We start from the raw sequence: 11,149 nt of genomic DNA on the forward strand, positions 1-11,149 counted from the left end.
TAGGGATCTTTTTTCATGCAATCATTTTCTAATTATGGAATTTATTTTGAATCCTGATAGTATATATGCAAAACCAACTAGAGGAAAACCTATATTTACATTATTTTCTTTCTTTATTTAGATAATTTACAGCTTTTTTTCAAAAAGAAAAACTGTATATTGCATGTGATTTCATGTCCATAGAAAATTGCTTGACACAGTAATTTGTAATTACAATACTCGTTTTACCCATTAAAGAAAATCTCAAACTCAAGTAATTTTTCTTTCCTTTCAGTAGAACAACCCACTTAAATTTACTTGACAAATTTCGATCCGAAGCCAATACAAAGCAGAAGCTTAGGCCTGTATTGCATGATTGTCATCTTCGTAATCTGAGACATTCCTCTCTGTTTTCTCTTATACTGAATCAGTCCCATGTACGATTTCTTCAGACTGAACTTTCTTCTCATTCTTCCCTTTGACTTTGACTTTGACTTTAACTTTGACTCTCCCCCTTCCAGTTCCTCATCTTCTTCGTCTTCTTCGCTTCTTGCTTTCACTGCAGACACGCTCCTTATCAGCAGCTTCTTGATTTTCTGCGTCTTGCTTTCCCGATTCTCGCTCTCTTCTCTCGCCGCCGGCGCCGGTGACCTCTCGCCGGATGTCATCTTCACCATCCTCCCTCGTCTCGCAAACAACAGTACTCCTCTTGGCTCCGCCAGCTTCATGGAAGTTCTCTCTGCAAATTTAAGGTTGTTTTCATCATGATCTTTATTACCCATTTCATGGTTTGCGTCCGTCTTCCGGCCGGCGGGTTTTTGATGCTGGTTTGAGTGGTGGATCCATGGCTGCAGTAAGCGCTTGAGCTGGTCGTTAATGGTGGAGGTGCGGAGAGGTGACAAGGAGCGGGCCCGCCGGTGATTAGTCGCCGATGATCTCTTTTCTTGCTTGACGTTGTCGAGAGCCGCCATGAACGGGTCATAGTCGTCGTTCCACAACATCCGCCGGCCGGAAAATGGGATCTTCATCATCACTGAACTCTGAGAAGAAGAAGAAGATGACGACGACAATAACGATGAAGATGAATACGGCAACGTTTTTGACAATAACGATGAAGATGAATACGGCGACGTTTTTTCCAATAATTGGCTATCTCTATAACCAAACTTGTACTGAAGACGAGGTGGGAGTTTCAGTGGCATAACAAGCTTCCCATCACGAAACAACTCATCGGCAAACGCCATCGCAGGAAACGACGTCGTCCCCTGTATCCTCTCCTTCTCCTCGTCATGAACAAAACGACGTCGGATGGTAGCAAACTCAAAGTCGTCGTCGTCGTCGTCGTCGTCGTCGTCTTCATCATCATCAAAACTGGAATTAGCATCTTGGTACGTACTACCCGTTGGTGTTGTGGGCTGATCAGGCTGTTGTGCATCTTTGTTGTGCAAGTTTCTTATGGGACTTGGTGACATGCTGTAGAAGAAGAAATCCATGGTGTTTCCGTACTCGTCCGCCATGTTTGATCTGGTTGGACTGGTCGGCGCACTCATATAGATGGAGTCATTTGGGGTTTGAGGCGCCATTTCTAATCGATGAAAAACTAGGCAGGCGACTGTGGTTTGCTCGTAAAGCCGGGTTTTACTCCTGGTTTAAGGGAAAGACTCTTATGGGTGTCTAAGTATATATATATAGGATTTTGGGTGTTTTGCTTCCAAAATGTTCTTCAAACTTTAGGTTTATGAATACGAATATATATATAACGTAGTATTAATTAATTGAGGAATTGTCGATTCACGTTTGTCTTATATAATATGTATTATATTCATATATTTTTATATATTATTCTTAAATATATATTATTCACGTAACTAAACCATATTAAATTTCTAACCATCAACTTAAAAATCATAAATTCAAATATAATAATATACAATTCTAACACTATATATAAATATATTATGGATTCACGTATAACATAACAACAATATTTACTTTAATAAATTTATGATTCAATTCATTAGTGACGTCATTGCGATTATTAGAATTGAGTTAAATTTTGTACATGCGAATTACTTTAATTTAATCAAAAAAAATATTTTATAATAATTAAATTATATAATAAATTAATACCTAATCTAATATTTTTATTTTAAAAAGCTATATTTTTTTATATAAAAATTTATATATTTTAATAATTAAATAATATACACACATTAATTACAATACAACTTTTAAAAATTATAGAAAATCATACATGACCAAAGTTTTGTCTTTAAGTTTCTTGATTTCTTTAATACTTTGTAGGGCATATCCGATCCATAAGATACTTAGCCTTGTAAACTTCACAATGTACCTCATATAGATATTTATTTTTGTATGGTTTGGATATCCAAATCATACAAAACGATCATGAGGGGAATCAAATAATCTCCTTATGTATACTAACTAATATATATATATATATATATATATAAACACACACACATATATGCACATATATATGTGTGCGTGTGTGTGTATATATATATATATGTGCTTCCAATTAAGAATTTCTAGGTGGTCAAGTCACGGAGGAGCTTGAGTTCATGGATTACTCAAATGGGTCAATATAATAATTCAAACCCGTGATATATGATATATAATGTTCTCCTATAATTATGAGTTTTGAGATCCAAATATGAAAACAACCATACATAGTATATAATTATTATTGTTTTTTTATAGTTTTATAATTATAATTGATATATATATATATATTATTTAATTAAGAAATATATAATTTTATCAAAAAATATATAATTATATATTAATGTGTCACGACATCATATATCTATTGTAACACATGAGTCTGTAATTTAATTATGGGATAATCAAATTTTAATAACAAATAATTTAGAAAAAATTAGATTTCTAATTTTTATTTGAAATTTTGAAAAAAAATTGTGTTTTGAGTGTATTTAAAAATATTTTCAAAAATTAAGTTTAAAATAAAAATTAGAAATGACATATTTAAAAAGAAATCTTAAAAACTGAGGTAAGAGTGAAAATACCATAAAAGAGGCCATGTGGACTACCATGTCAATAGTGCAATTGATCGTCGTGCACCGTGTGGCAGACACGCGTCTGCGCAGGAAGCCACGCGGGTGATTCACATGTCAACGGATCCGATAGCCCAGATCTCCTCTCGTGCACGTGGACGATCGAGGTCGATTTTTTGAATAGGCTCGATCGAACTGCCTGCGTGCCATGGATCAGACGGTCTAGATTAATTTTCTCTTCAAGTGTGATCGAATAATCCTCGACACTTCACGTGTCCCTGCACGGACGACCTAGATCAATGCGGAGAGGGTATTTAAACCTCGCTTCCTAAAAATCCTAACCCTAACTATATCTGACCCCGCCGAAGAAGAAGAAAAAGGGCGACCGAAAGGAGAGTCGACCACCGTCGATGCCGCATTGAAGTCACCGACGACACTAGGAAGGTGAGTTTTTTTCCTCTTTCGCTTCGAAATTTGATTCTAAGCATCCCTACACCTATATTGACGCCAAAAAGCCAAAAGAAAAGCTAAAAATCGATAGTCGAGCCGTCGTACCGGTCACCCAAACTTGCTCTGGTGAGCCCGATCTCGCTTTTCGTTTCTTTCTATATTCTGAACATTGAATTCCTAACATTTTTCTGGTGCAGGATTACCGAAGAAAATCCCTGACCGCGAGAGAAGAAGGGTGGAGCCGCCGCACTAGAAAATCACCCCACCTATAAGCTTAAGCTTTTTCCTTTTTCTGGCCAATAGAGACCATCTAACCTCGAATTTTGTAGGTTTTAGCACAAAACCGATCGAAACCGGCCAGACCGAGAGGAGATGCTGTCGTAGGTGGTGAAGCTGGCGCCAAAGCACTATACCGGTTGAAAATTTTCAAAACCCTTATTTTGGCCTTTTTTTTTGGTATTTCAGGACACGTAAGGCGTGTTTTCGATTTTTGCATAAAAAATGCAAGAAGTTTGAGAATCGCCGAGAAGTAAAGTGAAAAAAACTGTGTTTCGAACACCAACTGAAATTAAGAATCTCTCACTTTTTTCTCCTATTACGTTTAATTAAAGTTTAATAAATAATAATAGTGTAGTTCGCGATTACTAGAAACCCTAATTAATCAAATACAGGTTATCAGTGGATGCGATAATTGGTCAGTACGAAAATTACTTATTTTATCTATATTGTTCATTTATTGCTAGACTGTTACTGTTTGCTTACCGTATACACTTTAATTCATAGGTTTATTTGTATTCTCGTTTATTAATTTACTTAACCGTTTATCCTTATGTGTTGATTAGTTTGAAATAAATGTCCTGATCACGTTTTTCTTAATTGTTAAAATATCAATTTATATTGTCTGTTTAATTGTTGCTCTATTGTTCTGTAAATATGGAATCAGATGGTTGTGTGTAAATAGTAGCTAGTTTGTGATGTAAACATGAATGTAAAAGATTTACTGGGTGTCATGGGAAAGGGTGTACGGACCCAGTATATATGGCAAACCCTATCGTGGACATTACCTCAGTCGAATGGGGCTGAAATGTCCTATAGTAAAAGGGGCCGAAAAGTATTTGTTTACCTTCATATTGTATGTGATATTGAGACGGTAGTATATTTGACGCCCATTACCGGACGTGGTATGAGAATGATCAGTTAATTGATAGATTGGATATTGTGTTACGTGCAAGGAGAATCTCTATGGACCTCTAGAGGTACCGCTAAGTAGTTAAAAAAATAAAGTTTAACTATTATTGTTCATTATAATGTATAATAAATTGCTATCTTGATTATTGCTTTCACGAGTTGAATTTGAAAACTTAAAAAGTGGGCATGAAACTTATATTTTTACATTAAATGAATTTACCTAAAAAGGAAAATGACTCAATTAGTTGTTTTATAATTTTTACCAACCTTTGTTTTTCTGTATCGGTTGTTAAGTATTGACATTTTTACTGTATTAGTATAACGTATTTCCCTTATTTAACTATTTTAAATTAGAAAGACCAAAATCTAAATCCTGAATAGTAAAAAAATTAGCGACTAAAGATTGCTTCGATATCTCATTCGTGTTGTCTTGCGGATGTTGACCTTATAAAATTTTAGTTACATTTCTATTTTTGTTATTTTAATATCATTTAAAAGATATTCTCTAATCCTATTGCACATCATAATTTATTGTGCAATAAATATAAATTCTAAATTTTTAATTATTTATACTTATATTTCATTAATTTAATATTTTCATTCAATAAAATTTTGAGCTTTTACATCTATTATTAACTTAATTTAACTATTCCTTTTATTGATATTAAATTAATATATATTAATATATAGTGTATATATACCCTTAAATTTAAATTAATTTAAAAAATAAGTTAAAAATAAATTTTTAAAATTATACTTATACTTAGATTATCTTTTTGTTTAAAAGTAATATCTTAATTTTTTAATAAAAAATATTATTAAAAATTAATACAAAAATTATAATTTATTTTATTTATTAATTAGAATTTAAATAAAATTTATTTTTAATTAAATTTAGAATATATTTATTTTTTAAATATTATATTATTACCATTTATCTTTTAAAAAATTTGATTAATATTTATTTTTTATATTATAATAAATTATTTTTAAAAAATTTAAATTCGATATAAATTTATTTAAAAATATTTTAAGTTATTAATTTTAAAAAGAATAAAATTAACAAAAATTTAAAATTTTAAAATGATAATTATGTAATAATTAATATATATCTACTAATTTTTTAAAATAATTAGTCCCAAAAATACCATTAATATTCTAATTTACATAATAATTGAACCGACCAAATGCTCGTCCTTTTAAAAATAAAAAAAGAAACTTTTCTTATGAGCTCTGACCAACTGTAACTAAGAACAGTAACAGAGCATCAACCACCATCGTCTTCCCCTCCCTTCTCCTCCTCTCATGGGCACACTTCACACTCAACCATCCCAAGCTCATTTCATGAACTCACTCTCATCAAAACTCAATTCATCTCTCTTCCTTTCTTCTCCTGTCACTACTAGGCTCGTTTCGTTTCTCTGCACTCACGCGTCCTCTCCTCCCTCCAAACTTCAATCCCTAACAACATCGCGGAGAACCAGATCAAATGCCGCTTCCAGGAACAGTCTAAAGGGTTCTGATGTTGCCGTGCTCAAGGAGAACTGGTTAGATTCTCTATCTTGCCCTTTACCCGAACCCTACTCTGGTTCCGGCATGGATTCCTCCCGGTGCTCCGTGGGTTCCGATTTGGTATTAGGTGTTGACCCGGATGTTTCTGGAGCTATAGCTGTCTTGAGAACCGAGGAATCTGGTTTGTCTGCACAGGTAAAGTTTTTCAGTTTCAATTTTGTTTTTGTTGAGATGTTGTAGCGACAGTATGAGAACTGGTTTATTGGGCTGGAGAGTCTTGAATCTACTGTATGAGTAGCTAGATTTTTCATGCCATTGTTGAATTATACTTGATGGGGTGCATTAATAACAATTTTAAAGTTTGGAAGATGTCTAATTAGAGTGAATGAACATGGAGAATGGAGCCTTAGAAGGGGTATATGGTTTTACTTATGTAAACCAATTCTGAGACTTGAAGCAGTTTATTTCAATACTTTGACATGATCAAAGAATTTTTTGACAAATTGCTAGCGGCTGGCTGGGGTGATCTAGGAAAGGACATTGTATTTCATCCTCGTTAGGCAGTTCAGCAGAATTTGTGATTCTTCTGATCTTTATGCAACAAAAACTAGATCCTTCGTTTATTAGTTGTTTCTGTCTTTTAGATATTTGATTTTGTTTGCATTAAGTGTTAGAATTCTATCATATTTTCTGGGAAATGTTTCTAAGTTCTCAAGGAAAGGGGTTTTATTTGTTCATCTTGTTCGGGATTCTAGTTACATTACAATACTGGTATTTGTCTTATAGACCGTAAGGGCTGTTGACTCATCCTGTATCTTTGGCATAGTCAAGGTTCTTGTTTGGTTTGTAAGAGGACCTTGACAATTGTGATTTTCACTAGGTTTTAAAGAGTTTTGTTTTATAGTTTTCTAGCCTCTTATCAAGTTGTTTTAAGTCTTATTGATTCTCTTGGTAAATGATTGTATTTGATTCCAATTCCTCATTTTTCATTCGGTATCATCTTTTTTTTTTTTCAATTTGTGAGAGTAATTTCCCACAACAAAGTTTTGTGAAGTTTGACAGCAACGTGTAATTTTTTGACTTAGAACTATTATAGTTTCTACAATCTTTATTTTGTGTGCCAAAAACATTTAACTAAGATGCCATGACTCTCTTATTGCAAAGTTGAAATTCAAGTTCGTGCTTACTCCATTCCGTTTAAAAAAAGCCTCACCTGATTGCCTCCCAATTACAATTGATGACTAAACAAACAGATGATTATCAACACTTTGATGTCCTAAACAAAATAAAAAAAGATTTCTATAAAAAAAGTCATAAAGTTTCCTGTCAACAACAATTCCTAGTAGGCTATGTCTTGATTTGTTCTGTATCACCAACTGAATAAAGTTGTGTGAATAAATTAGGTGCCTGTTGTATACAATATTGTAACCATACAGCAAAGTGGTTGCACACTCTTACTGTTTTATCTATGAAGTGTTTCTATTAACATAGCCAGTACCAAATGTAAAATCTTATACAAGTGTTGTATAAGTAATATCGCTATGACTTGAGTACTTATGTAGTTTGGGTAGGTTAAGGAAATTATTTTGCTACAGTAAAACAGAATAAATCTGTCAGTTATGTGATGCTGGTTTTCTTTAGTCTTCCAGGTATTTGATTCTCCACGCCTGCCAATTCTGGTAGGAAACCGTGTTCGAAGACGCTTGGATGCCAAGTCTATTGTCCAACTACTTCGGGGTTTTGATGCTCCGATTGGTAAGGTTTGACTGGAAGCTTAGGTTAATGTTCTATTATGTCTTTATGGATTAATCAATCCGATGACGGCTTTGTTTTTGTTTTTTTTTCCTTCAGAGCAATCTCTCGACTGTAATCTCTACCAGTGAATGAGATCCATACATGATTACTATTTGTGCCTAATATGCTAGAATATTATGTAATGAATTAAACTTTTCTACCTTCAGGAACAACTGCATACTTAGAGCAATCAATCCCTTATCCCCAGGACGGAAAACAGGTTAATGTCGTTTCTCGCAACAATGGATTTTGTATGAACCTTTTGGATTGCCGGTGAATCATGTATGATCCTTGTTGTTGACTATTACTGTTTTGTTCCTTTATTTCCTGCCATCCTCATGCGTGAAATTTAATTAGGTAGAAGAAACTGTAAAACCAACAAAAGTTCAAACAAGAAAAAACTATCCACTCCTTTATTACCAGATGTTTCTCTTTTCTTGATGCTTATCAACTTCTTTGTTAACGGTATGAATAAGTAGATGTCTTGCTGAGTTTTCTAATTGTCAAAATTTAGTGTCACCTTCTTCTCCATGCAAGTCATTTCTCTGCACCATTGGACAAATTTAGTATTACCAGCCACAGTAAGCTTCAAAGCAGTATGCAGTACTTGGCCTCAAATTTTGGAACTTACGCTGTACAGCAATTTTATTTGGTCAAGTCTAAGAATATAATAAAATTTATTGTTTTAAATTTTTGTTGAAAGGTTTTATCATTTATTTAAAGGACTAAGCTTTCTGAAAAATTAAAATAGGTAAGATTTGTGAAAATTATTCCATTAATTAACAAAATGCTTGAAGAAATCTTCTGTGGAAAGAAAAGTTCTATAAAAATCAAAGAGAACATAGTAACCTTGTTACATTCCTGGACAATTGCTTGGTTTAATTTTTGTCGACTGAGTTTTTAAATGACGAATCATTTGAGTGTTTTTTAATGCTGAGATAACTCCATTAGTTGTCTGATTTAATTTGTGCTGGTATCTTCATGAAAAGAAAAAGTTCAAAAGAAAGTCCTAATTTTATATCTCTACTGAGATTAGTTTCATATTCTTTTCAATCAAGGGTTGGTGGAGTGGAGGATTCGGATATGGATTATGGATTGGAATCCTAGTTGCCTCAGGGTTTTCTGTAGTTCCAGTTCCATCTTCTGTGTGGAAGAATGAATTTCAACTCTCTGGTAGCAGTTGTCCAAAGGTTTGTTTCCTAATCCAGCATGTTAAATGTTGCTGATATATACATAGATATATAGAGGAAATGTTATCTATAAATGCTAGTAATTTTTATTATTTAGGGGTTTGTGAAAAGTTAGTCTGAGTTGAGTCAAACGCGATAATTATTTTCTTAAGCTTTAGTGTTATGAAAAGGAAGATCATATTAGATTTAGCAAATTGGTTGACGTATTAATACATGATAAGTCTTTTATATTGGAAACAATAAGTACTAAAGATCAAATCCAATTGGAAGGACCATGTGCTGAAACCTAACTGAAAAATTATCTTTATTCTAAAAAATCAGAAAAATTAGCATATGATGGATAGGCATTTGATTCATAATTATTTGTATTTCTATCAATCAAAATGTCGTATACTTCTTTTTGTTTAATGATTGGCATTTGATTTCGACAGGATGACAGTCGGAGAGTTGCGTCAACGTTATTTCCGTCATTAAGCTCACAATTGAAGAGGAAAAAGGATCATGGTACTCCTCTCTTTCCTTGACTAATTTACTTTCTCAATGAGCATTTTTAGAAGTACAGGAGATTTACCCAGCTGCAACATCTACTGGATTCTTGAAAATCTGCATAAAAGATTAACTTTTTAGGATTAATTACTTTGAGGTCCTTGTATTGTATGCCATGTCCTAGTTTAGATGTTTGGATTTCTAATTGAGATTAGTAGCATCTCGCTTTCTGTTAGAATTTCATTTTTCCAGCCGTTAGAAGCCACACATGCTGAACCAGTGAGAAACTGAAAAGTTATTCTACCCTCTTATAAACATACAAAATATATAACTATAACAGGACCATGTTTAGATAAGTTAACCCTTTGAAGACCATGGTCATTGGAACCCTGTTTTATTTTTTTTATCGTTTGGGATTTTCTAATTAGCTTTTGTTCTCTTAATATTTTCAGGAAGAGCTGAGGCTCTACTAATTGCTGCCTACGGCAAGGGCCTAGCGACGCTGAAGCCACCGGTTAATGTCGAGGAATTGGTACATTAAAATTGGCAGGTTATCCAGCAGTTAGTTTTTCAAGGTTCCAACTATGAATTGCTGGTTTTGATTTAACAATACTAACAAGTAGGGTTTGAAGAATTAAGATAGCGTAGTGAACATGATGGATCAAGATTCTTTGCACTTTAAGCATCTTTTTCATCGATTTGGCCACAAATATGGCTCCGACAACCAATTGGAATCCTAAATTCAGAATCTCCTTTAGAAGCATTGAGGTAGTAAACATCTTTTTCATCGACTGGCCACAAATATGGTCCGGCAACTAATTGGAATCCTAAAATCAGAATCTCCTGTAGAAGAATCGAGATATTCGAATCTCTGATGATCACCAGAAACAATTATTGTACTGATATCGTTGCAAACTGGGCCCTGGACCATCTACCTGGGACTTGTAGATTGGCTTGTCCTCCCGAATGCGATATCACGTGGTCGCAATTGATTGATAGTTTATAATTTGTACCTCTTCTTCTTGTATTAAAGAAGGAAAAAATATTTGACTAGTTGTATGGGGAAGATCCTCTAAGCTGTTTTATGTGCACAAAGTGGTTTAAAGCAATACATTAACAATTTATTTTTCCAATTAAATTATGATTAATTTAGTACTTAATTTGCAAATACAAACTTAGCTTAATTAGGATAAAAATATAAATTGTGCTATATTTCGGATATAATTAGTTTATATAAAAATTAATTTATATTGCGGATATAATTTGTTCTTAATATAAAAATTAATTCCTTATAAAAAGTATTTGTAAAAATATAAATTTTAATATGAGATATTATATATTTTTTAATTATAACGTAATTATAGGAATTGAAACAAATTTTTTACAATATAAAAAAATAAAGATAATTATTAAATTAAAATAAAAATAAAAATTATAATATGTTCGAAAAAATTGTGAATTAATATATAGTAATAACAGTTATTTTTATTTAAATTTAAAGGATCATATAAT

The 11,149-nt window shown here is 32.8% G+C and overlaps 2 protein-coding genes across 2 annotated transcripts; one reads left to right on the top strand and one right to left on the bottom strand.

The window, feature by feature from the left end:
• Positions 1 to 78: 78 nt before the first annotated feature.
• On the bottom strand, positions 79 to 1,747 carry LOC148266150 (uncharacterized). Its single transcript, XM_088219159.1, has one exon. It carries the CDS (start codon positions 1,560 to 1,562, stop codon positions 294 to 296), a length of 1,269 nt encoding a protein of 422 aa, XP_088075285.1. The 5' UTR covers positions 1,563 to 1,747; the 3' UTR covers positions 79 to 293.
• A 4,122-nt stretch (positions 1,748 to 5,869) lies between these two features.
• On the top strand, positions 5,870 to 10,792 carry LOC110816910 (MutS2). The gene is made up of 6 exons (XM_022045256.2): positions 5,870 to 6,362; positions 7,817 to 7,922; positions 8,129 to 8,181; positions 9,020 to 9,151; positions 9,583 to 9,655; positions 10,090 to 10,792. Exons 1-6 carry the CDS (start codon positions 5,961 to 5,963, stop codon positions 10,176 to 10,178), a joined length of 855 nt encoding a protein of 284 aa, XP_021900948.1. The 5' UTR covers positions 5,870 to 5,960; the 3' UTR covers positions 10,179 to 10,792.
• Positions 10,793 to 11,149: the final 357 nt, after the last annotated feature.

The sequence above is a fragment of the Carica papaya genome, chromosome 5 (assembly GCF_054855325.1).
Source record: "Carica papaya isolate Zhongbai chromosome 5, ASM5485532v1, whole genome shotgun sequence".
Taxonomy (NCBI): domain Eukaryota; kingdom Viridiplantae; phylum Streptophyta; class Magnoliopsida; order Brassicales; family Caricaceae; genus Carica; species Carica papaya.